The sequence below is a fragment of the Vombatus ursinus genome, unplaced genomic scaffold (genome assembly GCF_900497805.2).
Source record: "Vombatus ursinus unplaced genomic scaffold, bare-nosed wombat genome assembly UNPS02005659.1, whole genome shotgun sequence".
Lineage (NCBI taxonomy): Eukaryota > Metazoa > Chordata > Mammalia > Diprotodontia > Vombatidae > Vombatus > Vombatus ursinus.
This window is the reverse complement of record NW_020945437.1, coordinates 24,894,581-24,912,306: the sequence shown is the minus strand read 5'-3', so window position 1 is coordinate 24,912,306 and position 17,726 is coordinate 24,894,581. Positions and strand designations below refer to the sequence as shown.

Here is a 17,726-nt window from a genome sequence, read left to right as displayed (position 1 = left end):
GCCCGAGCCATCACCAGCCATCTTGGCTTTTGTCTCGCCACTGGACTTCCATGACTCTGGAAGAGAGAGTGAGGCCGACGATTTCATGCAACTGCGCCTCACTTAAATCCAGTTTACCCTCGAGTCAAGACATCCCCCATTGGTCCAAAAACGAAGGACGAACAACAACAACATTATAAGATGAACTATTTTCCTGACTCCAGGCCAGGCACTCTATCCACTGCACCACCTAGCTGCCTCTAATATATTTTGTCTATGTTGGCTCACAGATTCAGAGCTAGAAGGGACCTCAGAGGGCATCTAAATCCCTGATGAGGGATGAGGGAACGGAGGCCCACAGAGGTTATCTTGCCCAGATAAGTGGCAGATGTGGGATTTCAACCCTGGTCCTATAACTCCAGGAAGCAGTGAGGTGACGCCATAGTGCATAAAGCAACAGGCCTGGAGTCAGGAAGACTCATCTTCCTGAGTTCAAATCTCACCTCTGACACTTACTAGCTGTGTGACCCTGGGCAAATCATTTCACCCTGGTTGCCTCAGTTTCCTCATCTGTAAAATGAGCTGGACAAAGAAATGGCAAACCACTCCAGTATCTCTGCCAAGAAAACCCCAAGTGGGGTCACAGAGAGTCAGACACGACTGAAAAATGACTGAACAATAAACAACAAGCCTGTAACTGCAGACCATTGTTCTTTCTATTGTGTCAATTCCTTGAAGGCAAGGACTGTTTCATTCTTGTCTTTGTAGTCTTGATGCTGAGCATAGTACCCGACTCACAAAGTAGGTGCTTAATGAATGTTTATTGAATGATTAACTAATGGGGCAGCCCAGACAGATGCATGAGGGCCAATCTTATCCCCTTGTAAAGGTTCCTCATTGGAGCTCCCTGGGGAAATACTGTGGAACTTTCTCCTCTGATCCTTCTGTACAACTGGCCAGAGCCATCTTCCCATAGCCCAGCTCTAACTCCATCTCTATCCTCCTCAAAATCCTTACATAGCTCCCATGGTCCTAAAACTCTGCTTCCTCACCCTGTCATTCAAGGCCCTGTTCATTTTGGTGACAACCTCATTCTCTAGGTTGTCTTCCCTTGGGCCCCTCTAGCTAAATTGGATGATTTGCCAGCTCCCACTTCCTCACCTCTACTTACATGATCCCCTATATCTAGAAGGTCCTTCCCTCTCTCCTTCTCCTCCTATTAAAATCCTTCTTGTCCTTCAGGGCTTTGCTCAGGGGACCTCTTCTGGGAAGTCTTCACCAATATCTGACCCACAGTCTCCAGCCAGGTGGTCATTCAGATCATAGGCTTATAGTTCTAGAGATGGAAAGGACCACAGAGGCCAACCCTTTCATTTTACAGACGAAGAAACTGAGGCCCATGAAGTTTAGGCGATTGTCACACATGAGAGGTGGGATTTGAACCCAAGCCCTCAACCTCCAGTTAGTGCTCTTTCCAATGTGCTGTATGCTCTCTGCTTTCTTTGAGCTCCCATATTTCTTTGCAAGCTCCCCCTACTCCTGCCTACGTCCCAGTCTGATCCCTCCACCAGTCCATAAGACCCCTGAGGACATTCTTGACTTTACTTCTCCTTTGTTTCAATGCCTAGCTCCTCAGTCTGTGAACTCCGGAGGCAGAAATGGCTCAGGGGAAATTACTCTCCATGTTTGGAAGATGGGGTGAACCAGCCTCCCCCTCCCCAAAAGGAGAGAGAGAAAGTCTGGCCCTGGGGTTGGCATGATGAATTTTCTGCTGTGATAAATTGATGGCACCCCCTCGAGTCCTCACCAGTTCTGGGTTCCACCTGTGTGTGCCTGTGTGCATATGCGTGTGCAAATGTAATTGTCTGTCTTTGTGGCCAGGTGGGCGGTGTAGCAGTGGCAGCCATAGACATGAAGGTCACTGTGTGTCATCCTTTCTCTTTATCTTTTTTTGTGTGAATACCTGTGTTGTATCTCTGTCTGTATCCTTGTCTTTCTGTAGATGTCTGTGAGTGTGGGTGTGTATCTGGTATGTATTTTTATCCTTTTTGTGTATGTCTGAAGGTGCAGATCTGTATCTACGTATATGCCTCTATATTTCTGTCTCTCTGGATCTATCTGTGTATGTCTATGGATGCATGAGTCCGTATATTTGCATCTGTCTTTATCTTTCTCTGTATGTCTGTGGGGGTGGATGTGGGTGTGGATCTATGTGCATGTGTGTGTCTCTCTCATCCTACCCCAGGAAATTTCCCTGCCAGGCTCACCCAGACCCCTTGGTAGCCTTGGTTGCCATGGTGACAGCTCACGGACTGGGATCTTGCCTCATTAGTAAAGCAACAGGCTCTGGTCTTGAGCACCTCCTCCTCCTCCCCACCCAGCTGAAGCCTCCCTGAGCACCCTCTCCTTCCTCCCCCGAGACATCTCTGGGCTGTCTCTAGCCCCTTGCTCCAATGTTTCCCTCCCATCTTCTCTTGAGCAGCTTCACCCAAGGTAGGTGGGCTGAGACCCTGGCCCCTTGAAATCCTTCATTACCCCCATGCTGTGGTCCCCAAGACTCCTAGGGAAGCGGAGGGTCCCAGGATAAGGTGACCTAGGTTTCACTGGGCACCTTAGAAAAACTGAGAGATCATCAGATTCAGCCCTATTTAGACCTCAGAGGACAGATGCTCAACAGCTCCCTTTGGGAGCTCTGGCCCCAGTTCCATTTAATTTTTCTTCTCCCTGGCATGTGTCCCAGACACACCTTCTGCCTCCTTTCCTGCCCAATGTGGCTGTGCTTATCTCTGTTCATGCACCCTGCCTCCCAGGCCTGGACCTCTCATATTCCCCAAAGGGTGCTGTCACCCCCTGGAGCTTCATTCCAAGCTCCTCTCTGCTCTCCTGCCTGGCCCAGGGTGCCTTCAGCTTCAGCTCGGCACTAGGCAGGGTCCCTTCTAGCTTGTCTCCATGGCGTAGGATGCACTGGGGATGGGGGGAAGAAAAGAATTCTGCTGAAGGAGGAGAAAAAAAAATGATCATAAAAATGCTTCTTCATAGCCGATAACAAGAGCGTTCTGGGTTAACCGTTGTTCTGAGATTTAGTGCTTGGAGGATGGCAAAATTCTTTTCTCCTGAAGCCTTGGGAGAGAGAATCTTCCCATTGAACAGATGAGAACACTGAGACCCTCAGAGACTAATTGAATTGTCCGTGATCACATACCACTCCTAAGTACTTGAGGTGGGATTCAAACACAATTCTCCTAACTCCAGGACCAGCTTTTTATCTTCAATGCCGTTTAGGGGTAAGCTGCTGGTTTGGAACTTTTCCTGTTTATTTGGCTATTCTGTTGATTGATTAGTGCTTTGATTTTTTTTTGTTGGATATTTTGGGGGATTATCTGGTTTTGAGGTTACTTTGAATTTGCTTTATCTAAATATATCTTGTATATACCTATATAAGGTATTATAAATGTCTTATTCCAGTTTTAAGCTGTTAAAACATAAAAAGAAAAATAATGTACATATGTAGGGTGTCCCAAAAATCTTAGTACACGGGAAGCTGTTAAGACTTAACTTATTCTGCTCAAAACATCAGTCAGAGGTCTGGCCCCACTGCTGGGAAATGCAGGCCCAGGAAGCCAGGTCACATGAAGCTTCTTAGGTCCCATAGCTCAGTGGAACCTCAGCATGCTGGGGAAAGAGGGGGGTGGGGGGGATGAAGAACTCTGATTTTGCCCAAGAAAGGGGGAAGATAAATCCTCCATGTTCTAAGTACCAAAGGAAGCGCTTTCCTGCTGCTAAGGGCCAGGCCCAGGCCCACTAACCCTGAAAAAGCCAGTCAGGAGCCTCAGTTTCTGTGCTCTACTGCCCCAGCCCAGAGGGAAAAAATCCCAAGTGATGCAATTAAAATCCCCAGAAAACCTACCTCCAATCAACCCACAAGCATTTGTTAAGTCCCGAGGTATAGACAAAAGTGAAAGTTACTTCTAACAGGCATGCTAGAGTGGATATTTCATTTATTTATGGGATGTCTGCTGAGGCTTTGTCATTCCCATCACCTGTCAAATGGGAATAATTATACCTATAGTCCTGACCTTATAGATTTGTGGGGACCAAGTAAGATGGATAATATCTTTATTTATATAAAGTACATGTAGGGATAGGAAATCTGTGGTTTTATGGGTACAGGAGCACTCTGGTGAGGAAACTCTCTTTCCCAGTGCAGGTTGGCACCTTCTTTGTAGTTTATCATCTTAGAGAGTTGCTTAGAGCCCTCAGAGGTTAAGTGACTCACTTAAGGTCACACAGCCAGTGTATGTCAGAGGACTTGAACCCAGCTTCCTGACTCTGTGGCCATCTGTCTGTCCACTAGGCCGTGCTGTCCTTCTAAAGTGCATCTGTAAGATGAAGAGTGCCACATAAAAGTCAGCTGGGCTTCTTCTCTTTGCCATCCCCCTTATCACCACGCCTGTTGTGCCCTCTATCCCCACTCCCTTGTCTCGGCCATCCCCATCAGCCCTGTCTTCAGCAGGCAGTGGTAGGTGGGAGTATCTAGCCCAAAAGTCAGAACTGGAGATACAGATGAGTGGGGCATCTGCCTAAAGGGGAGAGCAAATGTCACAGAAGGGGTGAGATCCCACTGAACCCTGGCTCTTACCAGCTGAGTCACAAGCATAAGTCAAGGCCACCGAGGACTCAGTGAGAGTGGGGATGGCTACCTATAGCCCCTCCCCACTGCTAGGGACACAGCTCAGAGCCAGTTTTCCTGGAAGGTGGGAGGTTTGGGATGCCCTCACACCATGAACACTGCCCAGTGGCTCCTGTTCACAGTGGTGCTCAGTGAGTACGTGGGTCTGTGTCTATTACTCATAACATAACACAGGGCATCTGACATGCTGCCCTGTCCCGTTTTTCAGAGTTGTCTCCTAGGGGGTCCTTGCGTGAAAAAGCATGTCTGTGTGTAAGCATGCCATTGAGTACATACTGTCTCAAAAAATCAATAGCTAGGTGACCCTAAAGAGCTTACCTCACCTCTCTTGGTCTGAGTTTTCTCTATCTGTAAAATGGGAATAATACCCCTTACACAGCCTCCCTTGCCAGACTGTTGGAAGGAAGGTGCTTTACAAACTAGAGAGGGCTATTAAAATAGGAGTTACTATAATCATCATTGCTATTATTATTACTGATAATACTGATATTACTGATATTATTACTGATATACTGATTGTTACTGATACTGATTACTGATCTGTTCACACTTTCTTGTATACATACATAAAGATGTGTCTGTGTGAGTGTATTTACCCACAAAGGCAGGGAGACTCAGGCTAGATTACAAAAGTGGGGACCCTGTGGCCTTGAGGTCACATGCAGCCCACTAGTTCCTCAAGTGGGGCCCTTTGAGATTCAGTCAAAGGGCTGCACTTGAGGAACTAGAGAGCCACACATGTGGCCTTGAGGCCTCAGGTTCCCCACCCCTGGCTGCTAGAAGGTAGGAGACCTGCCTTGTACAATGGAGCTAGTAATCCAGGCTCCACCTCCCCCCCCAGGGCTGGGGTGAGGATCCAAAGAAATAGTGGCTAGGATGTATCTTGTCTGGTACCATATTGATGTGAATTATTTTTCCTAGACTGACCTGAGGGCAGGGACCAAGTCTACCTTACCCCTTGATTCTCCTCCATTGCCCTGAATAAGGGATTAATAAATGTTTGTTGAATGAATTAATTATTTTATATGTATGTGTGTATTTGTGAGCCTAATTTGGAATTTATATGTTCCCTCTACATATGTTTATCAGTGAATTGTGGGACTGTGTGAACCCATGTGACTGTATCTACCTGAATATGTCAGTGAGAGCTTATATGGATCTCAGTACACATATTTACGTACATACATGTACGTAAATATGTGTACTTGCATCTTCATCCGCGAATGCACCCATGTAGACGTGTGTGGACGTCTATGAATGTGTCTGGTTTTGCATACATGTGTTTGGGTGTTGATCAAATTGTGGGTTAGGGTAAATTCAGTTTTGTATGGCCTCCGAAGGACACCAATGAGAACATGTATGATTGATTCTCAGTCTACATTTACCTGTGTGTATCTGCATATCCCTCCCTGCCTGTGCCAGCAAGTGTATGGGTGACCTGTATGTGCTATATGTGAATGTGCCAGTGAGTACATGTATAGCATGTACATGTGTGTGCCCCTACATGGGCAGGTACATCTCTCCAAGGGCATGCAGCTGAGTGACTCTGAATGTAAATCAATCTTCGTGTGTGTGTGTGTGTGTGTGTGTGTGTGTGTGTGTGTGTGTGAGAGAGTGTGAGAGGGAAGAGGGGAGGGTGAGGGGCCTCCTCCCAGCCCCCGCGCCTGCAGCTCCCCCCCATCCCTCCCCCTCCAGAGCTGCGCCTGCTCAGCCTGATGCCTGGCTCAGCTCGGCTCAGCTTCCCCTGACAGCCAGCGGCAGGCAGGCAGCCGCCGGCCCAGGCACAGACCAGGCGGCAGCACAGGGCCCAGGCTCTAGACCCTGCCTCCCTCCCTTCATCCATCCCTCCTGGCCCTCGGCCCTGGCCCCCAGGCCCATGCTGCAGATGGTGAAGACCCTGGCCCAGTTCACCATCGCCCTGGAGGACATGCGGGAGATGGGCGATGGCGAGCAGCCCGGGCCAGGGCTAGGGATGGGGACAGGGACAGGGCCAGGCCCAAGTGGCCTGCCAGGGCCAAGCAGTGGAGGCAGCAATGAGGTGACAGGGCTGGGGGGTTGGGGTCTTCAGGGGCAGGACACTAGGGGATGGAGTGGGGAAAGCCAGGCTATCTCTCATCTGAGGGGCCAAGAGATGAGTGAGAGGGCAGTTCTGGGGCTGAGAGTATCTTTACTGGGGGCTTTGGGTTCTCTGGGATGTGTGTATGTGTATCTGAGGAATCCTGAACTGGAACTCAGGACTGGGAGATGTCTGCAAGGGGGGGCTTTGGGCTCTAGAGTGGATTTGGGGTCTGTGACCTAGGACTCTGAGTTCTTAGGTGTGTTTATTGGGGGAGGGGTATGATCAAGGCCTCTGAGTTCTTTAGGTGAGTATTTGGGGGGGACCTATCACTTGTGTCTCTGAGTTATTGGATGTGGGTTTCTGAACTGGAACTCAATTCTTAGGGGTGTGTGTGTGTGTGTTTGGAGGTCTCCGACCTGGAATTCTGGGATGTGTGTCTGGGGGGTGGGTGTGGGTAGAGATGTTAGAGGTGTCTGACCTGAGACTCTGGTATCTGTGTCTTAGAAGGTTGCTTGGGATCTCTGACCTGGGACTCTGGGATCTGTGTTTATGATGAGGGGGTATTAGGGGTCTCTGGCCTAGAACTCTGGTCTTTCTGTCTATGGTGGGAGTTACTTGAGGTCTCTGAACTGGGACTCTGGGATCTGTGTCTATGATGAGGGGGTATTAGGGGTCTCTGGCCTAGAATTCTGGTATCTGTGTCTATGGTGGGAGTTGCTTGGGGTCTCTGAACTGGGATTATGGGATCTGTGTCTATAGGAGGGCTATTTGGGGTCTCTGGCATGGGACTCTGGACTCTAAGGAGTATTTGGAGGCCTCTGACCCAGGGCTCTGCTATCTGAGGCCCTGGGAGAGAAAATGGTCTGTAATCCTCTCTGGCAAAAGACTGGCCTAGGGACTAAGGATTTTACAGTCTTAGGGCTTCTCCCATATGAGGGGTCCAGGATCTGAGGCCTGAGATCTGGTGTCTGTGATTGGAAAGGCTCTTTGATCTTGGGGTTTCTTAGGCCGGGAGCCTGTTATCTGAGAAGCCCTCTGGTAGGGAGGCCTGGAGTTGGATGAGTCTCTATCCTCATTCCAAGGGGTCCAAGTTCAACAACAGTTCAGTGGGGAAGTCTGTTACTGCGGGTGTCTGAAATGTTAGGCATCATGGACTCTGCGGTGTTTGGTCCTGGATCTTGGGATATTGATAACCTTCTAGAAGGCTACAATCTGAGAGTGTCTCCAGGGAAATTCTGTGACCTGGGTGTATACCTTAAGGATGTCTATGATGTGTGTATGGGGTACAGATGGGTAGGGATGTCTATAATCCTAGGGTTTTGGGTCTAGGATGTTTACTGGGTCAGGAGGGCCTCTGGGACTTGATTTGGAAGTGCCTCTGATAGGGATGGGAGATGTCTATAAAATGTCTATGACCTGTGACCTCATTTCTCCTATCTGAACCTCATCTTACTCATCTGTGAAACAGGAAAGAAAAGACTTATAGCCTATGCTCCTTAGGGTTGTTGGGAGGAAAGCCCCTTGCGAGTCTTATAGTACTATAGACATAGGAGCTGTTGTTGCTGGTATGTTACATCACAATATTGGGGTGGGGAGGGCTGGGGGTATCTGACCTCACAATGTGTGACCTCACAGTATCTCTAGGGGACTAGAAGTAAGATTATATATGAACTCACGGGGTCCCTGGAATGCTGGGGTATTGGGAGCTCACAATGTCCCTAGAAGCCTGGGTTTAGAAGTTTTGGGGATCTCAAAGTAATTCCCAAGGCCTGGGTTCATATGACTTCATAATGTCTCTGTGGGACTGGAGTATTTGTGACTTCACTCCCTAGACAAACTGGGAATGTCTGTGACCTCGGTGTCGCTGGAGAGCTAGGTCCAGAGGTATGTCAGACCTCAAAGGGCTTCTGGGGTGACTGGTTCTGGGGATACTTATGACCTCACAGTGTCCACTGGGGACTGGAGTATTTGGGACCTCACAGTATCTTGGGGGCAGAGGTTCAACTGGAGTATTTGTGATCTCAACATCTCTGGAGGGCTAAGTCCCCAGGTATCTGGCCTCATGGTGCCTCTGGAGTGGCTAGATCCAGTGACATTTGAGCCTTCATAGTGCCCCTGGGAGAGCTGGATCTGGGGATGTCTATATCTTCTCTCTGTCTCTGTATATACATATCTCTGTTTCTCTGTCTCCGGCTTGTTTTACCTCCGTGGCTGTGTGTAACAGTATTCTGCACCTCTTTTTGTCTTTGCACATATCTCTCCCTGTGTGTCTGTGTCTCTGTCCCTGTTTCTCTCTGGGCCCTTCTCCCTGTCTGTGTGTATCTCTAGCTGTGTCTCCATCTCTGGGCATCTATGTCTCAGCTTTTCTATGCCTTTGCGTGTTTGTCTCTTGCCTTGCATCTCTCTCTGTCTCTTGGGGTCCTCCTCGCTGTCTGTGTATATTTCTTTGTGTGTCTCTGCTTCTGTGTACATGCCAGGGTCTCTGAATCCCCGATATATGAGATTCAGATTCCAAGGATTAGATCCCCATGCCAGGAAGCCCTCTAGGGAGGACCAGGGAGGCTTCTGGAGGATTGGGATGGGAAAAAAAAAGGTTGAAAGCAGCATGTTGTGGAAGAAAGAGACTTGGCTTTGGAGTACAAATATCATCAACTCTGCCATTTACTTGCTATGTGACCCTGTGCAAAGCCCTTTTCTCTGGGCCTCATATGGACCCGATGATCTTTAAGACCCACCCCACCCCCAATCTTCTGATCTCATGAAGAGGCACACAACTGAGTTCTCTTACAGGTGTTCCCAATACAATCTTGTCCCTTGCCCACCTAGTCCCATATACACATACCCCTACCCCCATCCTCCCTTTTTCCAGGGAAGAATGCTCCTTTCCCCAGTACACGACACAGGGGACAGGCCTGGGAACTTTTGGGGAGAGAACCTTTTAAAGGGTACTTTATGGATTCCATTAGGTTTCGGGATCAGAAACTCCAGCAGGGCAGTATGGTTCTTCAGGGACAAAGGATGGCCATGGGGCAAGACAAGAGGAAATGATCCCCTGATTCACATCAGGAAGAATTCAAACTAGATTCCAGGAGGGAAACTTCTTAGACTTTTCTGAGAAGGGCAACCAGAGGAGGCTGTGAAAATAGCTTTCCTGGGCAGTAGGTATAAGATGTCATTATCCAGCCCAGCCCAAGAGGTAGGAGGATGGCTCTGCTGCCTGTGGAATGGCTTATGACCCAAGTGATGACATCCAGTTTCTCCTGGAGTCTAAAGTTCCTGGACAGACACACATCCCAAGTTCTTAAACATCACTGCCTCAGCCCCATGTGAGAGGCAATGTGATGTAGTCAAAAGAGAATTAAACTTGGAGTCAGGAAGACCCGAGTTCAAATTATTCTGTCTTAATCATAGTGTGACCCTGGACACGTCACTTTTCCTCCCTGGGCCTCAGTTTCCTCATCTGTAAAATGAAAAGGTTGGATTTGATGATCTCTAAAGTCCCTCCCTTCCAGCTTTCATTTTGTGCCTCCTATGATCTCTATGTAACAGGAAGCAGTATGGGGTTCAGATTAGCCCAAAACATTTTTACTTGGTTGGGACAGCGACTTTGGCCAGTAGATAACAAGGCAAAGGAGGCAAGAGTGTTGTATTGCCTGAGTTAACCCCTTCCCACCATGCTGGAGTTGGAGGGGTCATGTTGTTGGGCTCTCCCTATTGGGAAGCCTAGTTCTATCTGGGAAAATGAGACTCAGTTGGAAGGTCAGCTGCCCCAGTCAGGGCTCGGTCAGTGCCTGGAGAGAACAAGTCAGAGCTGCCAGAGGTCAGAGGATGAGAAGTCATTATGGGCTAGAGCAATCATGCAGGGCTCCCTTGAGCAGCCAGATAGAAGGAACACTGTATTTGGAGGCAGAGGGTCTGGATTTGAGTCTTGGCTCTGCTGCTAAACTACTCTGGCCCTGCCCTCTCTGGGCTTCAGTTTTCTTTCCTGTAAAATTAAGAGATTATAATCCATTCAGTAGTATCAAAGTCAAATAGGAACAGGGACCACTAATTCATTCATAAGATGCCTTAGGACCACCTGTTGACTTAGTCAATCAAGTCCATTGACTTAGTCAATAAGTCAGTTGATTCACTAAAATCTAATATTACTTATGTTTTGTTATATTTTTATTATTTTGTTAAACGTTTCCTAATTGCATTCTACTCTGGCTCAGGCAGCACTCAGGAGTATTGGCCCATTGGCCATGTTTGACACCTCTGCCCTAGGTGATGTCTTGGGTCCCTCCCAGCTCTGACATCTTGAGATCCTAGCGCCTAGCAGTCAGTGTCCTGGGCAGACACGTGATCCATTCTGGGCTCACCTTTTTGGAAGGATGTTGCCAAGCTGAGGAGTGTTCAGAGGACACAGAATGGTCTGGAGACCAGGTCACAGTGTAAGTGGGTTGAAAGAACTAGGAATGTTTATTCTGGAGAAGAAAAGAGGAGGAGGGTAAAGGGGAGAGCAGACTTAATAGCTTGTCTTTAGATGTTTTAAGGGAGAGATAAGGCTTTTTTGTTTGACTGGGGAGGGTAGAACTAGGAGGAGCCTTAAGTGGAAGTTGCCAAGAGGCAGATTTTGACTTGATGAAGGAAAAACTTCACAAGGAGAGTTGTCCCAAAGGCTGCCTAAGGAAGCAGTGAGTCCCCCATCACTAAAAGTCTCCAAGAGGAAGCTGGACATCCATTTGTTGGGGATGTAGAAGAAGCAACTACTACTCAGATGGAAGATGGACAAGATACCCCCTAAGGTTCCTTCCAGCTCTGAGATTCCAGGGTTCCAGGATCCTGGGAACTAGACTACATAGAGGTCATCATGATATTACGGGGAGTGGGGTGGGATGGAAACCTGGACAGATCAGAAGATCTAGATTCTTGACTCTTAAACCTGATACTTACTATCTGTGTTATTCTGGGAAAGTCACCTTGCCACTCTGAGCCTCAGTCTCCCAATCTATAAAATCAGCATAATAATACTTGCACTGCCTATCTCAAAAATCTATTGCATCAAATTGCTTACTGTCTCAGGAGGGAAGAGAGGGGGAGGGAAGGGAGAGAGGGAGAGAATTTGGAACTAAAAAAATTTTTTTTAATGAATGTTAAAAATTGTTTTACATGTAACTGGGAAAAAAATAATAAAATGTTATTTTAAAAAAGCTATTGAAACGCTGAGATTAAAGGATGCATATACACATAACATCAACTGTTATCCTCCTCATCATCATCCTCATTCTCCTCCCCATCATCATCATTGCTTCAGTTGGACCAGGCTGGATTCTGTAACTCTCCTGTGCACCCATAATGTATCACCCTACAAAATTTATGTCCTAATCATGTACATGTGGCAATAAAGATGGTTCTTGCACCTAGCAAGGATACACAAGAACCCAGGAGAAGTAGGAAAGAAATAGCAGAGGAAGGAGAGTGGTTCAAAGGACTGAGCCAAAGGGGAACTCTCCCCCCCACCCGTAGTCCTGAGCAATAGCATTGATGAAAACAAAGATCCCCATAATGAAGTCTTACCCTCTCCCCTTCTCTCTCTCTCTCCTAGGACATGAGAAAACATGTCATCATGACACTATTGGACACAGAACAGTCATATGTGGAGTCTCTTCGGACACTGATGCAGGTGAGGGGCCCAGGGACAGGGCAAGGGACTCTGTTGTTTATCCACTCTGACTTAGGTAAGAGTACCCACATCCCTCCTACCACCCCTATGTCCTCTGGCCTTCCCTGACCTAAGGGGCAGGCAGGATTAAAGGGAGAAAAATTGGGGATTGGGGTGGAAATGGGGAAGGGAGAGTGTTTGTATGTCTCTCCTTTGGAGAAACAGGAAAATGGAATAATCTTTGTCCTTCCAGTGGAGAAAAGAAGATTGGGATGATTCGTGTGTATCTTTCCATTGGATAAATGGGGGGATGAAATGGTGTACGTCTTTCCACTGGAGATATGGGAAAGAGAGTCTGTGTCTTTCCAATGGAAAAACACTGAAGTGGAATGGTGTGTGTCTAGTTTCTGTTGGAAAAATAGGGAAGTGAGATGGTTTTTCCACACATCTAAACAGAATCACAAAACTTCAGAATGGGAAGAGATTTCAGTGAATACATAGTATGACCCACATCCCAAAGCAGGCCAAGGCCGGGCAGGTAAGAGGGGAGCACAGGACAGTGGGGAAAGCATTGGCTCTGACCTCTGGACAAAGGACTTGGTCTACAATTCTACCCCTGACCTGACGCTTCCTGTCTGTGTAACAGCAGGCCTAAATTTCCTCATCTATAAAATGGGAGGATTAGGTTCTTTGGCCTCTGAGGTCCCTCCTAGATCAGAAGCCATGACCCCATGAACCGGTTTCCTCATTTATAAAATGGCAGCGATAATTGTTACCTTCTCTATGGACTAGGTTGTTGCGAAGAAAGGGATTTGTAATCCTTAAGAGGACTCTAAAAAGGGTAGACTTCCAAGTGACTAATAGAGTAAAGATGGTTACAGTGCCTGCCCTGATTTAGTTAGAAAATCAATGGAGCCCACAGCTCCTCAGCGGGCCCCTTAATGTGGGGCCTCACGGCACCCTGCCCCCACCTTCCCCTCTGCTTCTGCATGAGGTAACTGAAACCCAGGAGATTAAGTGACTTTTCCTAGAGCTTTCAAATGGGAAGGAGCAGAACCAGGATTCAAAACATATCAGGAGTAGGTGCTCCCAGAGGGCAAGGGCCATTTCTTTCAGTAGGTGCTTAATTAATGCCTCTCCACTGGCCTTGTCTTCCATTCCTACAGTAGCTGAATAATCAGGTAAGAGTACAGAGAAGCTCTGTAAGTGCTCTCCTTCCATGGTAGCCTAGTGTAGATGATGGGAGCCAGAAGACCTAATTCTGCTGCTAGACAGATGTGTGACCTAAGGCCGGTCTACATTTGGGGCAGCCAGGTGGTGCAGTGGATAGAGTGCTGAGCCTGAACTCAGAAAGACTCCTGAATTCAAATCAGGCCTCAGAAAGTTACTGTCTGTGTGATTCTGGGCAAGTCGCTTAACTTGGTTTGCCTCAATTTCCTCATGTGTAAAATGAGCTGGAGAAGGAAATGGCAAACCACTCCAGTGTCTCTGACAAGAAAACCCCAAACGGGATCACAAAGAGACAGACACCACTGAACAACAACAAAAAGCCACCATGAGTTATCAATGGATTCTGGCCAAGAATAATTGGATTTAGAGCAAGAAGCATCCTGATGTATCCTGCAAACCAGTGCTGTCAAACTCAAATAGAAATGCATTCAGTCATTTTTCAGTCATATCCAACTCTCTGTGACCCCATTTGGGATCTTCTTGGCAAAGATACTGGAGTGGTTTGCCATTTCCTTCTCCAGCTCATTTTACAGATGAGGAATTGAGGCAAATAAGTACTTACCCAGGGTCACACAGCTAGTAAGCGTCTGAGGCCAGATTTGAACTCAGGAAGATGATGAGCCTTCTTAACTCCAGGCCCAGTGCTCTATTCCTTGCACCAGCTAGAAAGGCATATGGACTTAGAAAACCACAAATCAACATTATCTATGTTGTATTATATTTTTATATATTTTGTTCAACATTTCTCAATTACATTTAATATGGTAGGGACCGCACTTGGGAGTAGCCCTAAGTTTGGCACCTCTGATCTAGTATGCCCCCATCATTTTACAAAAAAGGAAACTGAGGCCCTCAGAGGTAAGATGATTTATATAAGAGCTGGTAAATAGCAGAGCCAGCATCCTCACCTAGATTCTCTTCCTCTGAATTTGGGGACCTTTCTACAGCATCATGAACCCAGATCTCTGACTCCTATCAAAGGACTTTTTCTCTTGCCCTTTATAAGTATCTCCTAATGTCAAAACTAGAACCCAGGCCTCCCGGCTTGTACAGTGAAGCTTTGTTTAAATCAACACGCACTCAGGGAGTCCCCAGTCTAGCCAGGGAAGAGGACACATCCCACATGTCATGGTGGGCAGCTCTGCCAATAGGCCCAGCTCCCCAGGAAAGACTTCCTGCAGGAGGTGCAGGTTAAGCTTGAGACATCATTGCACTGCATAAAAAGGATTGCATTTGGTGCAGAAGGCCTGAATTCAGATCTGTGCCCTTCCACTCACAAGCTTCGAGACCTCCACCCAGCCCCTTCCCCAACCGGGGCCTGGAAAATGAGGGGGCTGAACTTGAGGACCTCCGAGGGCCCTTCCTAGCTCTGAGTCCAATGGTCCTATAAGCCTATTCTCCAAAATCTGATTGGGTTTTGTGTATTCAGATGCTGGGGTAGATCAATCAATCAATCAATCGATCAAGCCTTTGCTCAGCCCTGGAGATAGAAAAGCAAAAGTGAAAGAGCTCCTGCCTTCAGGGAGTTTACTCTCTAAAGGGGACAATAAAAACTATGCTAATGAAGCCGACACTTACTTAGCCTTTAGGCAGCTAGGTGGGGCGAAGTGGATTGAGCGCTGGTCAGGGAGACTCATCTTCCTGAGTTCAGATTTGGCCGCAGACACTTACCAGCCGTGTGAGCTTGGACACTTCTTCATCTGTAAAATGAGTGGAGAAGGACAAACTACTCCAGTGTCTTTGCCAAGAAGACCTCAAACGGAGAGTCTGACACAACTGAGAAACAGCTCAACAACAAACATCACAACCTCTGCACTTTAAGGTTCACAAATCCCCTTAGATAGTAGACCCTTGGGGCGGCTGGGTGGCACAGCGGATAGAGCACCAGCCCCCGATTCAGGAGGACCAGAGTTCAAATCAGGCCTCAGACACATAACACTTACTAGCTGTGTGACCCTGGGCAAGTCATTTAACCCCATTGCCTAACCATAAAACAAACAAACAAACAAACAAACAAAGATAGTAGACCCTTTTAAAAGGGATGGAAGGTAGCCTTAGATGGAAGACTGTAGCCCCTGGGGGTGGGGAGGAGCCTGAAAAGGCCTCCTATTGAAGGTGCAGCTGGAGCTGAGTCCTCAAGGAAGCCCAGGATTCTAAGACATGATGGTGAAGAAGGAGAATATTGTAGGCACGGGAATAGACTGTGCAAAGGCGTGGCGATGGGAGATCAAACATCTTTTGTAAAGCACATTGAGTAGGCCAGTCTGGCTGGACCATAGAGTGTGTGACGGGGGAATGATGTACCCAAGAAATCCAGGAAAAAAGCCAAATTGTGAAGAGCTTTAAATGTTAAGCTGGATTTTATATTTGATCCTGGAGGTAATAGGGAGCCACTGGAATTTATTGAGTAGTGGAGTGACATGGGCAGCCCTGTGCTTTAGGAAAATCACATTGGCAACTGCATAGAGGATGAATTGGAGTGGGGAGAGACTTGTGGCTGGAGGGAAGTCAGAAAGCCAGCTAACTGTGTTTGCGTGTGTATGTATGAGCACACACGTGCGCCGGGGTGTTTGCTTCCCTCAGTACATTTGTCTCGCTGAACTGGACCCGAGAGGGTGGGGGCTCAGGAGTGACAGGGTCTGCCTGCTCCCCAGCCCCCTCCCAACCCAGCTTGGTCCCCCCAGGGTTACATGCAGCCGCTTAAGCAGCCGGAGAATGCGGTTCTGTGCGACCCGTCCCTGGTGGATGAAATCTTCAACCAGATTCCAGAGCTTCTGGAGCACCATGAACAGTTCCTGGAGCAGGTGCAGAGCCGTGTGCAAGAGTGGCACACTCAGCAGAAAGTGGGAGACCTGCTTGTGCAGTCGGTGAGCGCCACCAGCCCTGCCCCTGCCCCACCAGGCCCTGCCCCCCCACCCTGGACTCCAGCTCCCTCCTGGGAGCCCACAGCCTGTCCTGCACACTTGTGTCCATCCCACCTGGACACTGACCTCCAGGTCCGAACACTGACCTCTCTACCTGGACAGGGACCTCCAGGCCCAGGAATTAAACCCTACCGCTGACACTGACCTCCAGGCCAGTGATCTTCTCTCTGGACGCTGACCTCGAGGCCCAAACACTGACCTCTCTATCTGGACACTGACCTCCAGGCCCAGGGATTAAACTCCACCACCACCAACACTGACCTCCAGACCACTGACCTTCTCTCTGGACACTGACTTCCAGGCACAGATACTGACCCCACCCCCTCCACCTAGACACTTACCCCCAGGCACAAGCACTGACACCACCCCCCAACTGATCTCCAGGTCCAAACACTGCTCCCTCCCACCTGGACACTGACCTCCAGGCACAGACACTGACCCCTCACAAACACTGACCACCAGGCACAGTCACTGACACTCCTCTCCAATCTGAACACTGACCTCCAGGCACAGACACTGACCCCTCACACACACTGACCTCCAGGCACAGACACTGACCCCCTGACATACTGACCTCCAGGCACAGTCACTGACCCCCCACCCAATCTGGACACTGACCTCCAGGCGCAGATGACGCCTCACACACGCTGGATGCTGACCTCTAGGCACAGACACTGACCCTTTGCCCAATCGTGAACTCAATCCAGACTGTCACGTTGCTTCCTATCCCTCCTTCACAAGGCACCATCCAAGACACTAGGCTTTCCTATCCCAGCTGCAGATACCACCTAGATACTGATATCCCAACCTAGATATTGATCTCTAGACTCAGAGATTGACACTGACCCTAACCTGGAAACTGACCCAAATATTGCTCCTCTAATCCAAATACTGAACCTGTCCCAGAGACAGACACTGATATTGCCATCACTGCCTGACCCTGACCCAGCCCTTATCCCTGGCCCCAGCCTATCTAGGGCTAAGATTCAGTACCACACTCCCAGGGTCTCTGGAGCTCAGAGAGCGCGGTGGAGTTCCAGGATCCTCTGCCTTGGGAGTAGGAGGCCATGGTCTCTCCTTTTACTTTCTCAGAAGTCTTTCTTTGCTATCACCTTATCTGAATGCCATCCCTTGGAGTGAGGCTGAGCTAGGATTATTCATCCCATGTTATAGTTGAAGAAACTGGGGCAAAAGAGAGGA

The 17,726-nt window shown here is 48.3% G+C and overlaps 1 protein-coding gene across 2 annotated transcripts in view; it reads left to right on the top strand.

Annotated features, from left to right (window-relative positions):
• ARHGEF17 (Rho guanine nucleotide exchange factor 17) overlaps window positions 1–17,726 on the top strand; it is a 146,110-nt gene that overhangs the window by 91,198 nt on the left and 37,186 nt on the right. For both annotated transcript variants that reach the window (XM_027848103.1, XM_027848104.1), the window contains exons 2-3: window positions 12,316–12,393; window positions 16,287–16,469. In XM_027848103.1, the coding sequence (XP_027703904.1) occupies window positions 12,316–12,393; window positions 16,287–16,469 (261 nt within the window). The remainder of the gene's footprint in view (window positions 1–12,315; window positions 12,394–16,286; window positions 16,470–17,726) is intronic.